The sequence below is a fragment of the Agelaius tricolor genome, unplaced genomic scaffold (genome assembly GCF_023055355.1).
Source record: "Agelaius tricolor isolate 1412-34295 unplaced genomic scaffold, bAgeTri1.0.p SCAF_23, whole genome shotgun sequence".
Lineage (NCBI taxonomy): Eukaryota > Metazoa > Chordata > Aves > Passeriformes > Icteridae > Agelaius > Agelaius tricolor.
In genome coordinates this window covers 1,467,419-1,489,342 of record NW_027269283.1, presented here as the reverse complement: position 1 = coordinate 1,489,342, position 21,924 = coordinate 1,467,419, and the positions used below count along the sequence as shown (strand labels likewise).

The following is a 21,924-nucleotide window of genomic DNA, read 5'->3' as shown; positions in this document are numbered from 1 at the left end:
CAACCACACCCTGTCACTGCCACTGGAATTGGGTCCATGCTCTGTCTGTCCCACCTCAGGGTTTGCTTTGGCAGAGCTGACTCAGGAGTGTTTGGCTTTGGAACATTTCCCACTGCCAGAGCCAGATTTGGGGGCTGAGGGTCTTTGGGATAACGTGGGAAGCTGATTTATCACCCTGCTGATTTCAGTTCATTTCCTTTCCCCATCTCGGCCACTTCCTGGCAGCCTGAAATGTTTGGCACTGGATGGGTGAGTGAAGAATTTCAAGCTGCTCTTGGGGGTAAAGAGTAGAGAAGGGAGGGAAGAAGGTGGCGTTTCACAAAGCTGGTACATTCTTAATTTCAATAAAATAAATGTTAAAAAAAAAGGGTAAGCAGCACCTCAGCTGCTGAGGCGACAGGCACTTAAGAAGCACTGAATAAATACATAAAACATATTTGCTGAAGGCATTTGTTGTTGGAAGTTTAAACATTAAACATGCCTTCTTCATCTGATACCATAATAAAGCAGGGATGTTCCAAGAGCCATTAGTGGTGCTCTGACTGCAGCTTTACATCTTCACTCGTGTACCAGAGAACCTGCACTGCATCAGCAATGCCTCACTGAGCTTTGCCCCCAGAAGGGAGGGATTTCAATGTGGGTTTGGGCTTTTTTTGTGGTGCATTTCCCTTTTCCCATCCATGGATGTGGACGTTTTGGTATTGTTTATCTTGTAAAGTGCTGGGGCAGGTCCAGGGGAGGCAGCAGCTCTGCCTTTGTCCCTCTGTCCCCAGGCTCACTAAGTGCTGGCTAGGGGCCTGATGAGACAAATAAACAGGTTTGTGTATTTAGGTTTTTAAATTACAGGCTAAGGAGGAACACAGATACTCAATCCATTAAGAAATAACTAGGTGGGTGATTCAGTGCCATTTGTGTAAATGGCACTAACTCTGGTCTGCCTGCACAATTTATTAATACTTCACGGGATGAAAAAAAAAAAAAAAATATTTTAATCTCATAATGGATGATGAGCTGTGAAATTGCTTCTGCAGCAGCTGGGCACCCTGGGGGAGGTGCTAGATTGCACCACATTATGCAAGCCATCCCCACATCCCTGCCTTCCTCGTGCTAATCACACACATCAGATCTGGCTGATGGCAGCGAGGGGGGCACTGCTTCTGCTGGCCTTTATTACTTTTTGATTTTTTAACAGATACATTACTTTTTGATTTTTTAATATCTACAGTTTTCTTGCCAATTTGCTTTGGGGTCCCAAGCCTGGGTTGGGAAGGGTGAGGGCTCAAATCTGAGTGATTTGTGATGATGCTTTGTGCTTCAAAGGTGTTGGCAACAGGAAAAACAAGAAATTTTGCAAAAGTGCCAGGTCTGGCCCTGTTGGTGTTGATTTCATCTGGCTGATACCCAGACTGTGAAGGAAAGGGTACCAAGAGCTGTTACTGCTCTTTGCTCTGCTGTTATAGGACTGGGACCATGAGCAGGACCAACATCCCAGTGCTGTGGAGCTCCCACACTAAAAACAGAGCCTGGGCTTAAGGACTTTGGTTCTGTGTGGGAAGAGGGAGCAAAGCAAGGGGTGGTGTGGGGCATTTAGGAAAAAATTGTAACTGTCCCTTTAGCTCCAGCATGGGATCCTCAGCATTGGTGATGTGCTCTTGGTGGGATCTCTGGTGCCTTGCCCACTTCTGCTGTGCCCTGGGTGCTGAGGGCCATGCAGGGCTTCTTTGGAAAATGTCTCTTTGCTGATGAGAGAAAACAACCCAAATGGGGAATATTTGGGGGAAAAAAGTCTGAATTGCAGATGGGTTGTGTTGCCATTGTGGCCTTGCTGCAGCCCACAGCACCCCAGAGAAGAGGATGGCTGTGAATGCCATGTGCCACACGTGGGAGATGTCTTCTGAGATGAAACTCTGGAAAATGTGGTGTAAAAAAATCATCCATGTGAAGTGCGGCACAAAAGATTTGTTTAATCCCTTAACTCCCCTCCTTCAGTTTTGAGCACAAGGGAAATACTCTAAGACAAAACCTGAAAGGGAACAAGCGTGGTACAGAGTGTAGTTTCCTTCCTGCTCTGGGTCCTTCTGGCTCAGCTGAAGCCAGGTTGAATTAATTTCTTAGAGTGCTTTTTGCTAATTCTTCCTTGCCTGTGCCTGTTTTTGGGCTGCCTTATCTCCTGACCTGCTTACAGTGCATTGTCCACCATTGTGTAACACACCCTGGGCTCAGCACCCTCCACCAAATCCATCCAGCCCAACAATGGATTGCTGTGAGTGCACTGAGCTCATTATGCAAGTTCAGTATGCCACGAGACAAAAAAGGCAATTATGTAAAACCTGTTCTCAAATAATTCCCTGAAATGCATCATGTTCTTGAGTAGAATATGATATTCCTTGTATTCACTTCTAGGAGAGATCCTAGGAAAGAAAAAAATGGGTTTATATTTGTCTGGCCTAGTCAGTCTAATTTTAGATCCCACTAGCTGCTGTCTCACTGGATGTACAGTGCCTTTAATACATTTTAAAACCAGGCAAAAATCATTATAAACAATTTTAAGGAGGCTGATTGTGAGGCAGATGACAGAGGCTGCTCTTTGCCAAGGTGGAGCAGAGCTTGCACATCTCCTGGCTTTGCCTGGAGCTCTGCCACGTTGGCTCTGAGAGCCTGGGGAAGAACAGCCACAGAAACAGCAGGGAAAGGGAACAGCAGGGAAAGGAAACAGGCAAGGAAAGGAAACAGCAGGGAAAGGAAACAGGCAAGGAAAGGAAACAACAGGGAAAGGAAACAGGCAGGGAAAGGGAACAGCAGGGAAAGGAAACAGGCAGGGAAAGGAAACAGCAGGGAAAGGAAACAGGCAGGGAAAGGGAACAGCAGGGAAAGGAAACAAACAGGGAAAGGAAACAGCAGGGAAAGGAAACAGGCAAGGGAAAGGAAACAGCAGGGGAAGGGAACAGGCAGGGAAAGGGAACAGCAGGGAAAGGAAACAACAGGGAAAAGAAACAGCAGGGAAAGGAAACAACAGGGGGAAGGAAACAGCAGGGGAAGGAAGCAGGCAAGGAAAGGAAACAGCAGGGGGAAGGAAACAGGCAGGGAAAGGGAAGAGCAGGGAAAGGAAACGGGAAGGAAACAACAGGGAAAGAAAACAGGGAAAGGAAACAGGCAAGGGAAAGGAAACAGGCAGGGAAAGGAAACAGGCAGGGAAAGGGAACAGCAGAGAAAGGAAACAGGCAGGGAAAGGAAACAACAGGGAAAGGAAACAGGCAGGGAAAGGAAACAGGCAGAGAAAGGAAACAGCAGGGAAAGGAAACAGCAGGGAAAGGAAACAGGCAAGGGAAAGGAAACAATAGGGAAAGGAAACAGGCAGGGAAAGGAAACAGCAGGGAAAGGAAACAGCAGGGAAAGGAAACAAACCGGGAAAGGAAACAAACAGGAAAGGAAACAACAGGGAAAGGAAACAGGCAGGGAAAGGAAACAGGCAGGAAAGGAAACAACAGGGAAAGGAAACAAACAGGAAAGGAAACAGCTCCTTCAGCAGCCTGGGGAGGTAAGGAAAACATAGGTGAGCTGAGCTGCTGCTCTGGGTCACCCAGGAGCAGCTGAGCATCAAAGGTGCCCCCCAGCCCAGCCCTGCATGTGGAGCACAACCAAGGGTTTGCAGAGCCCTGGGTATTGCTGATGTTCGTGTAAAGCAACACTGAATTCTTCTGCAAATGCTGTCAGCAGAGGTTGTTAGGACAAGGAAGGATGTTTAGGACCCTCTGTGGACAAATGGTTTTGTGAAACACACATTTTTTGTAAAATGTGTACAAGAGAGACCTTTCTGAGCTGTCAGATTTGGTTGAAACCATCCAGGCTTTGGGAAGAGCTGTGCCTCCAGGAGTGCATGGGATCTACAGGAGATGGGAGAAGGTCTGTAAAGTTTAAAGCTATGAACATCCCAGCAGGAATTGAGCCTTAATATCCCATCTGGACAGGGTTGGAGCCACCTGGGGTACAGGGAGGTGTGGCAGGGAGCAGAGCTGGGTGAGCTTTCAGGTCTCTCCCAGCCCAAACCCCTCAGTGATTCCAGGATCTCTGTACCCAGCAGTCTCTGTGCAGGGACGTGGTGCTGTGTCACAGACATATTTTATGAAAAATCCTTTTGCCAGAATCTTTTCTCCTGAGAAGCTGAGAAGCTTCAGCTTCTCCATGTTTTGCTGCTTTGGAATGTGATTTGGAGAATTGTTTACCCAGCATGGGAAATTGTTTTTACTTGATGACCAATGACAGCCACGTGTGTCGAGGCTGTGAGCAGTCACAAAATTTTATTTTTCTATTCCTTTCAAGCCTTCTGATGAAATCCTTTCTTCTTTTAGTATAGTTTTAATATATCATTTTCTTTTAATATAATATATATCATAAAATAATAAATCAGCCTGAAACATGGAGTCAAGATTCTCATCTCTTCCCTCATCCTGGGACCCCTGTGCACACCACCACGGTGCTGCCATACAGAGGTGGCACCTGGTGGCATCAGGAGGTGGCTCTGGAGGGACAGCTGGCCCTCGTGGAGCTCCCTCTGGGGCATGTGGGGCACTGGCAGGGTCCTGCCCTGCTCTCTCCTATGAGGCAGCTGCTGCCTTGCCATGCAAGCAGGAAAGGCAGAGATGGGTGATTCCATTTTTCTTCCTCTTTATTCCTGGGGGTATCTACTTCCAAAACTCATTTTTGTCTGTGTCACCAGGGAATTAGGGGTCTGTCTGTGTCTGTTTCCTCAGGAGGATAAACACAGCGCTCCTAATCCTCTCTGCACCCCTGCCTGCTGCACTGCTGCCCCTTCCATCCATATCTGCCTTTGTGGAAACCGTAACCTTTGCTTGAACCAGAGATTTTCCTGAACAAGAGCCCTTTGGGATCTGAGTGGGCTTTCCTTGATACATTTTTAATAAACACAATAATTTGACTGCAAACCCATTACCTATCCCCTGTTTGTTCTATGGGATAGTCATTTCCATGCCTGCAAAAGCCACTAACTCACAGGGCAATCAAAGGAGGAATGACAAGCAGGATAAAATTGGTCTGTGTTGTGATAAACCCGTCCATCTTCACCTCGTGCTCTGGAGCTTTATGGACTGCCTATAAATAATGGCCTCAAAAAGATATTAAATCTTTAGAAAAAAATCAAGCCTAATTGTAACTATATTTTTGTTTTCCATTTTGGTTTATGTACAGTATATGACTTCTGCAGAGACATTTTTATTCCAGGAAAATGACAGGCCAACAAGAAGCCATAATTGCACTGATTTTTAGAAGTGCCTGCATTACTACAGATCTGATGTACTGCAAGACATGAATCAGAAAAATTCTATTAAAAAATCTCTTGAATGGCTGACACAGGAGTATTATCCATGATGATTAATTTGACTTGGTCATTATGAACACAGACAAGTCTGACAAAATTGCATTTCATTCCCTACTGAATTCATAAAATCACTATACACATAATAAGAAGTTATAGTTCCCTGCTATCCACTATTCTTGACAGGATTCCAGTTCTGGATAAGATACTGATTAAAAAAAAAAAATAGAGGGAGAGAGAGAGTTGGGAGCCTTTTTAAAAGCCTACAATAAGGCTGATTTCTTTTGCTCTAAATTGTTCATAGAACTCCATTATTTTTAGCTTTTTTTGGTGAAGTGGTGATGCAGGTCAAGAGCAGCTTGGACAATATCAAACCTGACTGTGAGCTTGTGGTGCCATGGGAGGGGATGCAGCAGAATGGCCAGGCTGAATCTCAGGGAGTTTCTGTCCTTCAGATAATTATAAATAACTGGCACCTTATTCTTCATTTCCCACCCACACAACAGACAGGTTGAGGCCAGAGAGTCCTGGCAATGTTGCTTCTGGCCTTAAAAATATGTATGTAAAATATGCATGTAAAATAACCCCCAAAATGCAGAATTGGATGCAAGCCTCCAATTTTATTTTTTTTTTATTTTAGCATGAACTGAGATTTTCTGTTCCCTGTGGATATTTTTCCTTTCATAGCCCCTTCCTGCTGAGCACCACACCACAGCCTTCCCTTTGCCACTGTGGCAGCTTCCCAAGGACATCCAAGGTTATTAGGACAAGCAAGGATGTTTAGGACCCTCTGTGGACAAATCTTTTATGAAACACACATTTTTTTGTAAAATGTGTACAAGAGAGACCTTTCTAAGCTGTCAGATTTGGTTGAAACTATCCAGGCTTTGGGAAGAGCTGTGGCTGCAGGAGTGCATGGGATCTACAGGAGATGGGAGAAGGTCAACTCATGAGAAGTTGAAAGGTATAAACATCCTGCTGATTCAAAGGTGAAGCCATCCAGAAGAGCTGGGACTGAGCTGGGAGTGGATTTGTGCTGCAGTTGTGGTGTCTGTAGAGTCTGCATCAGAGCAATGCCCACGGGGTGGGGAGGTGAGGGTTTGATCTTTGGGATAAACCAGCACGTGCTTGGGGTTTATGGAGAGAATGATCTCTGCTCTGGGACAGGCTGGGAGAGCTGGGGCTGCTCACCCGGAGAGGAGAAGGATCCAGGGAGAGCTCAGAGCCCCTTGCAGAGCCCAAAGGGGCTCCAGGAGAGCTGGAGAGGGACTGGGGACAAGGGATGGAGGGACAGGACACTGGGAATGGCTCCCACTGCCAGAGGGCAGGGATGGATGGGAGATTGGGAATTGGGAATTGTTCCCTGTGAGGGTGGGCAGGCCCTGGCACAGGTGCCCAGAGCAGCTGGGGCTGCCCCTGGATCCCTGGCAGTGCCCAAGGCCAGGCTGGACAGGGCTGGGAGCAGCCTGGGACAGTGGGAGGTGTCCCTGCCTGTGTCAGGGGGTTTTGAAAAAGATGAACTTTGAGGTTCTTTCCAACCCAAACCATTCAGTGTTTCTATGATTTTAAACCCCTCCACTCTGGATATGCAAGAGGAGAACACACAGGAGGAAGAGCCCCCTTTCCCACAGGTTCCCTGCTGCTCTGCTGTGCCCCAGCCTCTTGCTGAATATTGTGCAGACACTTCCAGGGCACATTTCTGCTCAGGCAAGAACTCATTTTCTCTTTTCAACAGCATTTCCCTAGTAAAAAACCTGAGCATGTGAAAATTAATGTAGCAGGGCCTGGGAACACTTCAAAGACAATTTGTAGATTGTATGTGACTGACTGTTAATAAATACTTCTTTCCAGTATTTATCCACCTCTCCCCACATAATTCATTGACCCTGGTATTCACACAGATCTCTGGGTGTGAGGATGAGGCAAATCAATTTCCATTCCTAAAACCCAGAGCTGCTGATGCAGAAAATCAGCCCTGCTTCACTTCTTGGCAAGAATCCCTGGATTTGGGGGATCCCAGGTGTGAACAAGAGCCCTCTGCCATCCCTGCCTGCAGAGGGGTGATGGAAGGGACAACCCCCCTGGGCACCCCACATTCTGTGCTAGCCCAGAGCATTTCTCTGGAGTTTGCAATGTCCCAAGGGAATTCCACTTTCTCCTGCCAGCTCAGCTGACATTTCTGTCCCTGTGGCTTCAGTGCCATGAGATGAGCAGAAAACCCCTCTGGTTTCTGTGCTGGAGAAATGTATCAGAATCCCTTCTTGCAAATAGGATTGTGCCTGTGTGAGTAATGGGTGTAGTGGGAGAGGAGACCAAAGGCTTTTCAGGAAATACAGGCAGTGGTCCTCAGGAAGCTTGGATTTTACCTTTTTCCTTGTGTTTGGACTCTTTCTGTGGCTCAAGGTGTTCTCTCAAGCTTGTGACCAGTGGCACATTAGAGGTGCTGTAGGGAATGTGTGCTTCTCTGTCTCCTGACTGACACATCATTCAGCTTTGGAGAAATGAAGACACTCCCAAAACCACCTGGCTGCTTGTCTGCAGCTCCTTCCCTGTGTGGTACTGGTGGCAGAGTGCTGTCCCTGGCACTGGGATGGGGGGATTGCCATCCCAGCTCATGGGATGGGCTGGGCACCCCATAACCTCCCTGTGCTCCTTGTGCCCACCAGGAGCCCAAGCTGCAGCACCCCTCAGCCTCACAAATATCAATGTTTTCCCAGCTTTGCAGACTGGCCAGGCTGGTTTGGGTCTCTTTAGGCTCACCTCATCTCTAAAGTGTCAGCAGTGTCACTGAGCTTTTGCCTTAGCTTCAGGAAAAGCCCAGTTAGATGAGGGATGGCACAGAGTCCATGGTGGCTTGTGTCACCTGGATAGATTGCAGCAGCCTCCCTATTTCCTTGTACCTTCCCAAGAACAAATGTTCTCTCTCAGGCTCACATTTACTGCTGAATGCTTTTTGACAGGGCAAATATTTACCTGCAATAATACTACAAATCTTTATCCCTCTCACTGTGAAGAACATTTCTCTGAATCAATGCTTGGCTGCAACTCCTGGATCCTCAGGGATAATCACACAGAACAGGACTCAGTGGAGAATTGGGGTCACTGGACATTTGCCATGCTGCCAAGGAGGAGAAAGGTGTCCCAGGTCCTTGGCCAAGCCATGTCCTGTGTGATTAACACCAACATGCAGTGCAGAGATGGTGCTGCCTGCCTGTGGGGTGGTTTGTAAAGGAGGGGAAAGGCAAAAGGGAGCTGAAGGCATCATTTATAGACATGCCCAGCACTTGTCCCTCCCTCTGAGTCACCTGCACGAGGATCTGCAGTGTCCTTTGAACATGGCTCTGCCATGGCTTTGGCTGGGTCCCAGCTGGTCCCTCAGAGCTGTGTGACATTCAAACACCTGGATGTCCTTGGCTGGGTCACAGCTGGTCACAGCTGTCCCTCAGAGCTGTGTGACATTCAGACACCTGGATGTCCTTTGGCTGGGTCACAGCTGGTCCCTCAGAGCCCTGTGACATTCTGACACCTGGATGTCCTTGGCTGGGTCCCAGCTGGTCCCTCAGAGCTGTGTGACATTCAGACACCTGGATGTCCTTGGTTGGGTCACAGCTGGGTCCCAACTGGTCCCTCAGAGCTCTGTGACATTCAGACACCTGGATGTCCTTGGTTGGGTCACAGTTGGTCACAGCTGGGTCCCAGCTGGTCCCTCAGAGCTGTGTGACATTCAGACACCTGGATGTCCTTGGCTGGGTCACAGTTGGGTCCCAGCTGGTCCCTCAGAGCTGTGTGACATTCAGACACCTGGATGTCCCTTGGCCCACCCTCCCCTTGGCTGCAGTGCTGGGGATGCTCCCCAGGCTCAGGGGGTTCAGTTTTGGGATGGCTGCTGGGAGCTTGCTGGGTTTGGCTTCATTTACAGTCTAGGAGGGGGTGCAGCACAGGAGCAAAAGGTGAAGCAGCTGCAGCATCAAGGGTGGTTTTGGGTCCATGGCAGGGGGTGAGCAGGGTCACTGTGCCCTTCAGGCCACAAGCCCCAGATGTGCTCTGTGTTGGCAGCACAGGGGCCACCTGCCATGGACAGACATGTCCCCAGAGCTGCCTCCCACCTGAGAGCCCTCTCCTGCACATCCTGGACACCTGGGATGCCTCCTGTCCATCTCTGCCTCCCTGTCCTGAAAAGCAGCAGGGAAAGCAACAAGTCTGGGAGGTCTTGGCAGGTTGTCCCCTGAGCAGCATTGGCAGGAGACCACCCTGGGGTGTCTCCAAGAGCTGCAGGGGCTCTTGGCAGCTCAGCAGTGGGGCCTGGCTGTGCAGGCCAGCCCCTGATCTTGCAAGGGCTTCAGGAATTCTGCCTTTCCTCTCAAATCATTCCCAATATCATGGCCCCAGCCCCGTGCTGTGAGCTGGGAGGGAGCAGCCAGTTCTGGCTCCTCTTGGTGCTGGACATGGCCTGGGTGTCACCTTGCCAGGAACCCGAGCCTCTCTCCCCATTCCAACACCCCCCCAACATCACTTCCCCTCCAGTTCTCTGTCTTCTGACCCTCAACCTGCTGTTGGATGGAGATGGTGCAGGGACCCCTGCTCAGACTTGGATTTCAAGATGGAATAAGTGGTTTAAAATACAGTTTTGCTACTCTGTGAGGTTGGTTGTACCTGGTGTGATGCCATCCTGTGCAAGCATGGGGCAGAACCAGGTTTATGAGGTGCTGAGGCCCTGCCACAGGGTGCCCAGAGCAGCTGTGGCTGCCCTTGGATCCCTGGCAGTGTCCAAGGCCAGGCTGGATGGAGCTTGGAGCAGCCTGGGACAGTGGAAGGAGGCAGGATAGTGGATAGGGCCATGGCAGGAGGTTTGGAATGAGATGATCCTCCAGGTCTCTTCCCAGACTATTTTGAGTCTATGATAACCCTGGGGCCATGCTCAGGGCAGTTGGATCCTGTACAACCCCTACAGCTGGTGCACAGGGATCCCTGTGGGACTGAGGGCAAGGAGAGCACTCAGAAGAGGGGCAGTGTCCCCTCTGTGATGGACCTGGCTCCATCCTGTGTCTCCACCCCACTGCAGGGGTTCCCTGCTCCAAGCAGCCCCCAGCATCTGCCCGGCAGCACCAGCCACGAGAGGGTTTGCAAGAAGAGCCTTGTTGTTTCAGCTGATTGCAGTGTTTTAATTTGAAGAGGAATAATGTGTAATCACAACAACTGTCATCTGTTTGACAGTGGAAAATCCTGGAGCCTTTTTTGTGCACAGTAAATGGGCAGCCATTCAGCAGCACGAGCTGCTCCACGCTCGGAGCCCTGGTGAGATGAATGGCTTCAGACCAGCCCGCTAATCTAATTTGTAATGTATCCTTAGAACCCATAATTGGCTGTTTAATTTAATTCAAATTAACATAAGAATAGGAAATATAATCTGCCACAGAGCCCACATGGTGGTGGAGAGGAGCTGGGTGCTGCTGCTCAGGGGTTGAGGGCACGGATCTGTGCACACGGTGTGGGGACAGAGGTGTCACTGTGGACACACCAACATGCACTGTGTGTGACAATAAACCACCCTTTTCCCAGCTTCTGAGTGTCTGTGTGCCTCATCTCCCCTCCTTATCTCTCTGACCATCTATTTCAAGCAGACTGGAGTGAGGGCAGCCTGCTCTGGGTAGCACAGGGTGTGAAAGCTGGCAGGCACCGACGCTGATTATGTTGATTGGATATTGTCTAATCTGATTTTGATTGTGTACAGCTTTGATTGTAATTTTGATACGTCTGCAAAATGCTGTAGCTGTTGGGAAAGCTTTGTGATTTAAACAGGTCTTTTTTTTTCTTTTCTCTCTTTTTTTTCCCCCTGGGTTGAATAGAACAGAGATAGAAACGTGCCTGGGGGTGAGCAGGGTGCTGGGGCTTTGGCACCCTGTACAAAACCACCTCAAAGCCCTTGGGTGAGCTGTTCTGCAGCAACACAGGGGACTTGTAGTTTTGAAGACAGCTTTAGGAAACTTTGAGTGGGTTTTACATAATTTAGTTAAGTACAGCAAAGCCACTTGCTTATATACCTGATACCAAAGTAAACCAGCTGGAGGAACAAGTTTGCTGTGCGCTGATTTATTTAAATCCCTTTCTGTAAAGCATGGAGAGAAATCCTCTTAAATAACTGGGAAAGAATCAGTGTACCTCGAGGAGTGGAGCCCAAATGGAAACACAGCTACAAGACATGTTAAATGGGATCTCTGTGTCTGCCTTGAGTACATCCCCTCAGCCCACTGCTTCCCTGGATCATAACAATGACAGACAGAAGCTGCCTGGAACAAGAGCTGGGCTTGAGTTTCCCCTGAACAGTAACAGTGGGTACAGAGCTGTCATGGTTCAGGCTCTCTCTTGTGTTTCTGTTGTGCTCCTGTTTCCCTACAGCCAGCAGGAATCTCAGGTAAATGTAAAGGTTTGGGTCAGATATGCAGAACATGCTCTTGAATCACAGAATCATCAAATGGGTTGGGTTGGAAGGGACCTTAAGGCTCATCTCATTCCAGTTCCCTGCCATGGGCACTGTCCCAGGTGGATCCAAGCCCTGTCCAGCCTGGCCTTGGGCACTGCCAGGGATGCAGGGGCAGCCCCAGCTGCTCTGGGCACCCTGTGCCAGGGCCTGCCCACCCCCACAGGGAAGGATTTCTTCCCAATATCTAACCCTGCCCTCTGTCACTGTGAAGCCACTCCCCTCCTTCCCATCTCTCCAGCCCTTGGAGCCCCTTTAGGCACTGGAAGGGGCTCTGAGCTCTCCCTGGAGCCTTCTTCTGGCTGAAAAACCCCAGTTCTCCCAGCCTGGCTCCAGAGCTGAGGGGCTCCAGCCCTTGGAGCATCTCCATGGCCTCCTGAAGCTCCAACAGTTCCATGTCCTTCCCCTGTGTGAGCCCCCAGAGCTGCAGGCAGCCCCACAGGGCAGCAAGGGGAGCAGAGAGGCAGGGTCCCCTCGCTGCCCACGTGTGGGGTGAGCCTGGCACACGGGGGGTTCTGTGCCAGGGCACAGGGCTGGCCCCTGTCCAGCCTTTCCCCCACCAGAATCCCCAAGCCCTTCTCTCACAGGGCTGTTCTCAATGTTTTCCTCTCCTGCCTGAATCGCCCTGGCACAGGAGAAGCTCCTTGACCTTGGACTTGTTGAACCTCCTTAAGTTCCTGTGGCCACACTTGTCCAGCTTGTCCAGGTGCCCCTGGATGTCATCCTGTCCTTCTGCTCTGTTTGTTCCATTCTGCAGCAGGTGGTGAGAGGTGTGGGCTCAGCTTAGCAGAGGATGAGCCTCTTCCAGCCCCAGCTGTGGGGTGAGGCAGGAGTGCCCCCTGCTCTGACACCCCATGGTTCTCCCTGGCAATGCCCTTTCACCAATCCACAGATCCCTCCTTGCTCCCTGCTGCCTCTCCCACTGACTGCTGTGCTCCAGTTAAACACAGGCTTTATTTTATTTTATTTTATTTTATTTTATTTTATTTTATTTTATTTTATTTTATTTTATTTCAATTTATTTTATTTCATTTTTATTTATTTTTTATTATTTTATTTTATTTATTTTATTATTTTATTTTATTTTTATTTTATTTTATTTTATTTTATTAAGGACTTTCTCCCCCACAGTGTGTGGTGATGAGGAGCACGAATCCGGGGGTGAGCTCTGGGACAATGGATTATTAAAGCCTACAGTGCTTAACTGGTTTTTTTAACATCTGGGGTTTTGCTCTTAAATCAAGTATTAAGTCCAAATCCAACCATGAAACTAGGTGATCTGGGAAATTTAGCTTTAGCTAAATGTGTGTAATGCTATAGCTAATCAGAATTTCATATGCTATAATAATAGGTGAAACAGTGGATGTTTAGAATAAGCTTCCTCTGCCAGAGACTCATTATATTCTGTGTTGGTAATTAATAATTTTGGATAGATTCACACGTTATGAAGAAAAAATGGTTTTGTCTGAAGTGAAAATGATTGCACAGGTGCGATAACAGATTTTTATAGCAATGGGAATGCTTAGAAGTAAACAAGGCATGAGAAAACATGGGGAGCAGACAGAGTTCCAGCATCTCTGCATGCTCGTGTCACCTCGAGGGAGTGTCAGCAGGGAGGTGAGGCAATGCTTTTCCAAATGAAATCTGGGAGGGGATCTAAGGAAGGACAAATCTCCATGTGTGGTGGAGTCACACAGGCTTTCTTTAAAGGGTTTTTAAAGAGTGATGGCTGTGTTTCTAAATCCCCCTCCCTGGTTGTAGCTCCTGCGCTGGAGTTTTTGAGGATTCTGAGGGAGTTAGGATGAGAAAGAATGGGTTTAACTTGACAGAGGGCAGGGTTAAATGAGATATTAGGGGGAAATGCTTCCCTGTGAGGGTGGACAGGCCCTGGCACAGGTGCCCAGAGCAGCTGGGGCTGCCCCTGGATCCCTGGCAGTGCCCAAGGCCAGGTTGGACAGGGCTTGGAGCACCTGGGACAGTGGAAGGTGTCCCTGTCCCAGGGATGGGACTGGATGGGCTTTAACATCCCTTGCAACCCAAACTCTTCCATAATTCTGTGAATTTTGATCCTAAGTAATTTTTATTTCTACAGCTCTAATTCTCAGAAAAGCTCTTTAAAATACCAGCAGTAGGTTGAGAGCTGAGCTGGGTGCCCAGATGGAGGCTTTGGCCTAGGAGGGCAGCAGCTGGTCAGGGGCAGCCCTGCCCTTCCATGGCTGTGCTCCAGGTGTGGGGGTTTCTGCTGAGGCTTTTGGGACTCAGAGATGAGCAGGGATGCAGTGAGGGACAGGGAGCAAGGGGATGGAGCCTCCAGGGCTCCATGGTGTGTTCCTGATGGATGGAGGGAGCAGTGCTGCCACACTCACACCCTGGCTCCTACCTCGTTACAACCTGGTGGGCAGGACTGGAGGTGCCTTTTTTATCACAACAAACCCATTTCCACTGGAATTTGTATTTCTTAGAGAAACAGTCATTCTTCTTTGCCGAAGCAGCAAGGCAGTGATGATTTGAGGAATAAGGACTTTACAATTAAAAATTGTAAAGCAGGTGTTTTATTCCAGCTGGGACACATGGGGGATATTTCCATCAAAGCCATGGGGGGTATTTCCACTAAAGACATGGAGATGTTTCCACCAAAGACATGGGGGTATTTCCATCAAAGACATGGAGGGTATTTCCACCAAAGAAATAGGGATATTTCCACCAAAGACATGGGGGGTATTTCCACTAAAGACATGGAGATGTTTCCACCAAAGACATGGGGGGTTTTTCCACCAAAGACATGGGGATATTTCCACCAAAGACATAGGGATATTTCCACCAAAGACATGGAGACATTTCCACCAAAGACATTTGGGATATTTCCACCAAGGACATTGGGAATATTTCCACCAAGGACATTGGGAATATTTCCACCAAAGACATGGAGGCATTTTCACCAAAGACATGGGGATATTTCCAGCAAAGACATGGGGAGTATTTCCACCAAGGACATGGGGGATATTTCCACCAAAGACATGGGGGTATTTCCACCAAAGACCTGCATGCCTGGTGAGACAAATTTCAGGTTTAAATACACATTGATCACCCAAGTCCACATCTTGCTGCCCACCCATTCCCTGCCCAGAGTCTACCCAGGGTGGTGCCACACCTCCTGGTGGTTGTGGGTGGGTGTCTTTGATGAGGTAACCTCATCTTCCTTGATGTTCTCTGCTTGACCCTTTCTTCTAGGCAGGCACAGTGGAGGTTTGGCTTCCTCTCAGGTCAGTTTGTCCTGGCCAAAATCAGGAGCTCCTTAAGCAAAGGGTTCTGCTTTATGGGTTTCAACAATACCTAAGTCTTGCTTTGCTGAGTTTTCTTATCTTTGCAGACTTTACCTATCAACTAAATTCTTATGTGTTCTGTTACAAGTTGTCTCTACCTTTACATTCACGTTACAAACTGTCTTCTGTACTTTTGCAGGTTTGTTAAATAAGCAAATTTGTTAAATGAATTTATTTATATTTCTGTTATTTCAATATATTTCTGTTTCCCTCCACCTGCCTAAGTACATTATAAAATTCTGCATTTTCTTACCTATCAGTGACGTGTTGCAAACTGTCTCTTTGGTGTTTCAGACGTACAACAGTCAGAATGAGAACAACGAGGACTACGAGATCCCTCCCATAACGCCTCCCAACCTCCCTGACCCATCCCTCCTGCACTTGGTGGAGCATGAAACTGGATACCACTCTCTGTGCCACAGCCTCCCTCCCAACAGCCTGATCCCAGCCTATCCCTACCAGAACATGGACCTGCCGGCCATCATGGTGTCCAACATGTTGAGCCAGGATGGGCACCTCCTCTCCAGCCAGCTGCCCACGGTCAGTGCCTCTCCTTTCACCAAAGCACTCTGTGTTTCCAGCAGTGAGCTGAGCTCATCACTGTTGGTGATGGGCTGTTTGCCATGAGGGCTGGGAGGAGCTGGGGTGTCAGTGTGGTCACCCTGCTCATGGTGGCAGTTTTATGCTTCCTTTGGTGTCCTCCTGAGCTTCGCTAACCACTCAGGATCAGGGAAAAGGGTTTTTTCCTCCTGTTGTCTTTTCCACCAGTTTGGAAATGAAGCTTGAGATAATTTTAGTAAGGAGGTAATATTTTGGGGGCTGGGCTCTTTCTCCAGCAGCACTGACACAACCAGAGCACACAGCCTCAAGCTGCACCAAGGGAAATACAGGCTGGAGATTGGGGAAAAGTTTTTCATGGAAAGGTGATAAAGTTCTGGAATGGCTGCCCAGGGAGGTGGTGGAGTCCCCATCCCTGGGTGTGTTTAACAAAGCCTGGATGTGGCACTGGGTGCCAGGGTTGAGCTGAGGGGTTGAGGCTGGGTTGGACTCGATGATCTTGAAGGTCTCTTCCAGCCTGGTCATTCTGGGAATTCTGTGACTATAAAGGGGATTTTTATTTGAAGGATTTCAGGGGCAGTTATGGAAAGATGTCCATAAAAGGCCACCCTCACAGGGGTGAGTACATTTTTATAGGTTTTAGGAAATTAGCATAATTGATAAAAAGCACCAATTAGCAGCACAAGTGGTGAGGCAATTCCCCCCCAGGTCAAGCCCCTTCTCTGGCGTCCCCCCTTGGCACTGGCTGTGCTCTGTCCATGGAATGCATCTCCAAGAGTTGTTCATGGCCTTGGTTCCCAGGAAGAACCAAGGCACCACTGGGGTCCTGAACCCCTCAGGGCTTGGACTCTGGAACTTGGTTTGTCCTTCTGCCTAAGGAAAGGCCTTGGAAAATTACTGGGAAAATCAGTCACTAATACAATGGGCTACAGAGCTATGAATATATGTGTTGTGGTGTTTGTGAGGGGTCCCCAGGACGAGGTGAGAGATGAGAATCTGACTCCGAGTTCTCAGAAGGCTGATTTATTATGAGATATGATATGATATGATATGATATGATATTATAAGAAATGCTATACTAAAACTATACTAAACAATAGTAGAAAGGATACATCAGAAGGATACAAGAGGAATGATAAAAGGATACAAGAATGAATAATAAAAACTCGTGACAGACCAGAGTTTCGACACAGCTGGGCCATGATTGGTCATTAAATTAAAACAATTTCACGTGCTGGGTAAACAATTCTCCAAATCACATTCCAAAGCAGCAAAACATGGAGAAGCTGAGGCTTCTCATCTTGCCAGGAGAAGAAATCCTGGTGAAGGGATTTTTCAGAAAATATCACAGTGACAAATATGTGTGAAGAATACAGAGAACATATAAAAGAAAAAAAGGCAAAACCAAAAGGACATCAGTCCCTGAAAAGCAAGCAAAGTGCATGTGCCCCATCCCCTATGGCAAGGTGGCCAGCCATAGCCCCAATGTCCTTTCTTTTCCTCCCTGTCACCACTGTGCCACGGCAGGGTGGCAGCAGCAGGAGGAGCAGGGATGGAGGGAGAGCTCTGCTATCGATTCCAGGGGGAACAGGATCCCTCCCTGCTCTCTCAAACTCCAACTGCCTCACGCCTGGGAAGGGGACACCTTGCAAAGTTTCAAATGACTCGTGCAGGGATAAACAAGGCAGGGATAATGAAGTAAAGTGAAGCTCTGGGAAGAAACTCCAGGGCTAATTAGAGCTTACAGTGCTTCTGCATCAGCAGCGCTGAGGAAAGGTTGGGGCTTGATTTTGACAGTGATATTGAATTGATACTGCTGCTGTTTAATACCATTTTTCTCTCCAGCAGCTTCAGCCCCGTGGTTGGTTTTTGACATTGTTTCTCTCTAAGATCATTGATTTTGAATGTCATTGATATCAAACAGAGTTAATTTTACTTAGAGAGCGTGGCTGGGAGCCTGACTCTGCCTAGCTGGGGAAGGCTTGGTGTTGATTGCTTCAATAGATAAGGGTCTGAAAGGTAGTGATATTTAAATATTTAAATGGGATATTATCTCTTAGTCTAGGAAAATCCCAAGGCTTTCTGAAGTCCTGATGAGCCTCTGAGTTTCATTGTTAGTGTGTTTGAGAGAAATATCATGTTCTGCCCATCAATATTGAACAGAGGCATATTTCTATGGAATTAAATATTACTGAGGGCTCTGTGTTACCTTTTAGGTTCTGAGGTGATTAAAACATTCATTTCTGAGACAGAAAGAGTCAATTTCAGATGAAACATTTTTTCCTGGTTTAATTTAAAGCACAGCCCCTTTGCCTGACCCTATTTTCATAACACGATAATTTTATCCCGTGTTGATTGTCTCATTTTTGAGAGGTGATATTGCACTTATAAATCACTTTCTAAAACACCTAAAGAAAAAAAGTAGAGGGGGATTTATTAAGCAGCTTCTCTGTGTCTGAAATAATTTATTTTGGAGTAGTCCTTGGGAAATGTTCTCTTTCTTACTTTATGGTAGTGTTTTACAAATGCAGCTCAGTGATGATAAATCAGGGCTGAGCCACAGAAGATAAGAAGGGGACTTAGTGGGCTGTAAATGTAGAATAGAGAGATTAATATTTGTTTGCCCCTTACCACAAAAATAAAAAAAAGTCCAGTGAACCCTGAATTTCCCAGGTGAGAGTGAACTGAAGCTGTTCCATTTTGGGCTGTGCTTTTACATCTTCAGAGGTCCCATCAGCAAAGGGGTCAGGGAGGGAGCTGTGTTGCAGCTCAGGTCAGAATTAAATCCTGCCTTATGCTCCCATCACAGCCTTATTTCCACTGAAGGGTGACACCTCCTGTCCCTTTTGGTGGGGAATCAAGTCCCCTTGGTGTCCCCCCAGTCTCCCTTGGCTGCAGCCCCAGCCCACGATGGCAGCGCTGCTCCCTGGGCACACCTGCAGCTCCTGCACACCAGGGCACAGAAGAACCTCGGAGAGAAAACACACTTTAAACTCATCTGGTTAATACCTAATAGCACCTTCCAGTGCCTACAGGGGCTCCAGGAGAGCTGGAGAGGGACTGGGGACAAGGCATGGAGGGACAGGACACAGGGAATGGCTCCCACTGCCAGAGGGAGGGATGGATGGGATGTTGGGGAGAAATTGTTCCCTGTGAGGGTGGGCAGGCCCTGGCACAGGTGCCCAGAGCAGCTGGGGCTGCCCCTGGATCCCTGGCAGTGCCCAAGGCCAGGCTGGACAGGGCTTGGAGCAGCCTGGGACAGTGGAAGGTGTCCCTGCAATGGCAGGGGGTGGAATGAGATGATCTTTAAGGTCCCTTTCAACCCAAACTTTTCTGGGGCTTGTTTGCCAATACTTCCAGAAAGAGAGGGATGATTTCACCCAGGCAGTGATGGGAGGCCAGTCTGGGAGTGAGCCCTGCCTGCTCAGAGCTCAGAGGGGTGGCTCAGAGTGCAGAGGTTTTGGGTTTGTTCCAGGACCAGCACTGCTGATGCAAATGCTGGAGCCTCTCCCCTCCCTGCTGCTCTCTGCTGTAGCTCACACCGGTTTTTGCACACACAGCTATTTCCTGCCTTGGTTGCCATGTCTGTATGTTTGAATACAATGAGAAACAACAAGCAACTCATGGTAAAATGTTTAGACATTTGCCAGACTTCTGCTCTAAAAATGCAACTTGAGCCTTAGGATTTTTTTAAGTCAAAAAGAAAAAAAAAAAAAAAAGAACAAATCTCTGACTGCTGATAAGACATGAGCCAGGACTCACTGAGAGCCATAGGATTGGTATTTTTTCCTGAGAGCTCAGAAGTGAATAAAGAAAATCCAGCTGCAGGTTGCTGTCCCCAGTGTGTGTCTCTTGTCCTGGGGTGTCCTACATTACCCTCAGACTGCATTAAACCTCCCAGTGCCTCTCAAGGATTGCCCTACTGCTCCCACTGTGCAGGTGACCAGCCCCAAGGGACTTTAATCAGCACAGAAATTCCCATGGCAGGGCAGGAGCTGGGAGTGAAGGAGGATTTGCTGTGTGCCAGCCCCTGCTCCTGGCCCAGCTCACCCAAGGGCTGTCACATGGAGACCCTGGAAACCCCAAATCCAGCATCCCTTCTGTTTGCTCTGGGCTGTCACACAGAGACCCTGGAAACCCCAAATCCAGCATCCCTTCTGTTTGCTCTGGGCTGTCACATGGAGACCCTGGAAACCCCAAATCCAGCATCCCTTCTGTTTGCTCATCCCTGCAGCAGCACCACCCAGAGCACCCTTCACACCACTGTCACCATGATGTTTTCTGAAAAATCCCTTTGCCAGGATTTCTTCTCCTGGGAAGCTGAGAAGCTTCAGCTTCTCCCTGTTCTGTTGCTTTGGAGATTGTTTATTCCAACATGTGAATTGTTTTAATTTAATGACCAATCATGGTCCAGCTGTGTCAAGGCTCTGAGGAGTCACAGGTTTTTCTTTATCATTCTTGTTAAAACTTTTAATGTATCCTTTTCTCTTTCCTTAGTATAGTTTTAGTATTTAATTTATTTTCATATCATATCATATCATATCATATCATATCATATCATATCATATATCATATCATATATCATAATATAATAAATCAGCCTTCTGAGAACTTGGAGTCAGATTCTCATCTCTTCCCTGATCCTGAGGACACTCACAACACCACACACCCCCACTTGGATCTGCCCATGGACCAGCTCCACATTTCCATGTCATGGCTCTTCACTGCTCTTTCTGTCACTTTATTTCCCCCTTTTTCCCCCCACCCATGAGTTTTTAGAAGTTAAAGGAGTTTTCAACCCCTGAATGGGGTGCAGGGAGCTGCAGAGCAGGGATGGATGGATGGATGGATGGATGGATGGATGGATGGATGGATGGATGGATGGACGGACAAGAGTAGGCAAAGAGATGGCACAGGATGTGATGAGTGAAGAACTGCTGGAAGGGGTGAGGGAGGGCTGGGGAGGAGGCAGAGCTGGTTCATTTTGAGAAGGTTTGTTAGGTTTTTTTGTGTTGATGACAAGAAACAAACAGAAGATTTTTACTGCAGTGGAGTTTTCTTTTCAAGTGATCTCTCTTTTCCTGTGGGATAAAAGGAAGGGAAAGAGAAAGAATGGCAGGAGGGAGGGAAAATAAGAGAGGTGTGACTGTCACTGAGAAATGGGAGTAATTAGGGAAAAGTAATCAAAGAGGGGGAAAAAAAACATGTTTTCCTTGGGAAGAGAATAACTTTGCTCACTGTGAACATCCCAGCAGCAGCTGAGCCCCGCTGGGATCCACAGGGAGTCCTGTTGGGCTGGGATCACACTGGGGTGGGATCTGGGGCTGTGGGGAAAGCAGGGGAGGGGGCAGAGATGTGCTGTGGGTCAGTGGGGAGGTGGGGGAGTGCTGGGTTAAGGAGCTGCTGGGAATAAATGAGATTTCAGAGTGGATTTGGCAGAACATTTTTGACAGAAACAAAGGGCGATCAAGGTCAGAGCCCAGGAATGTCCAACACAGCACAAAAATATGTGTTGGACTCTGAGGAGAGAGTCAGGAGTTTTCATTATTATCTTTTAGCCTTCTGTCTGTATCCTTTCTCTATTCTTTAGTATAGTTTAGTATAGCATTCTTTAATGTCATAAAATAATAAATTAGCCTTCTAAGAACATGGAGTCAGATTCATCATTCCTCCCCACCATGGGGGACCCCAAAAATACCACATAGCATCAGCACTCAGGTGACACAAGCAGAGCCAGAAAACAAAATTGATCCTCCTGGCAATTTATTTACCTCTTCTGCATTCAGGCACAACACAAACACCTACCAGAACAGCCCTGAACAAATGTATGGCTGGCATGGAAATCAGAGCCTATGGATTTTTGTCCCCTTTGGATACAGGGGTTGGGGTTCAAATACACACAGATGAAAAGTTTTTCTAATAATTATTACAGTTTTTGAATGCTTGGCTTAATTTCCTCAATGAGACTGCTAAACTGTCAGCAAGCACATTACTGTGGTAGTGAAATGTCCTGTCCTGACATAATCTACATGCACAGAATAATAATTCCTGCTTAATAATTTGTTCCAGATAAAAATGAAACTGGATAGTCCCCTCATGAATGAGATCAGAATCCCACCCTGCTTGAGACCAAGAGCATTTCTTATTTACAACCAGAACTGAGCAGCATTTGCCAGGCATTACATCTCTGCATGTTCTTTAGCAACATGAAGGTGAATCAAAATCCAAGCTCT

General features: G+C 47.8%; 1 protein-coding gene across 1 annotated transcript in view; it reads left to right on the top strand.

Moving 5' to 3' along the window:
- The window catches only part of TOX2 (TOX high mobility group box family member 2), a 188,902-nt gene that overhangs the window by 88,060 nt on the left and 78,918 nt on the right, over positions 1-21,924 (top strand). Inside the window, exon 3 of the mRNA XM_071446586.1 lies at positions 15,428-15,673. Within this exon, the coding sequence (XP_071302687.1) occupies positions 15,428-15,673 (246 nt within the window). The remainder of the gene's footprint in view (positions 1-15,427; positions 15,674-21,924) is intronic.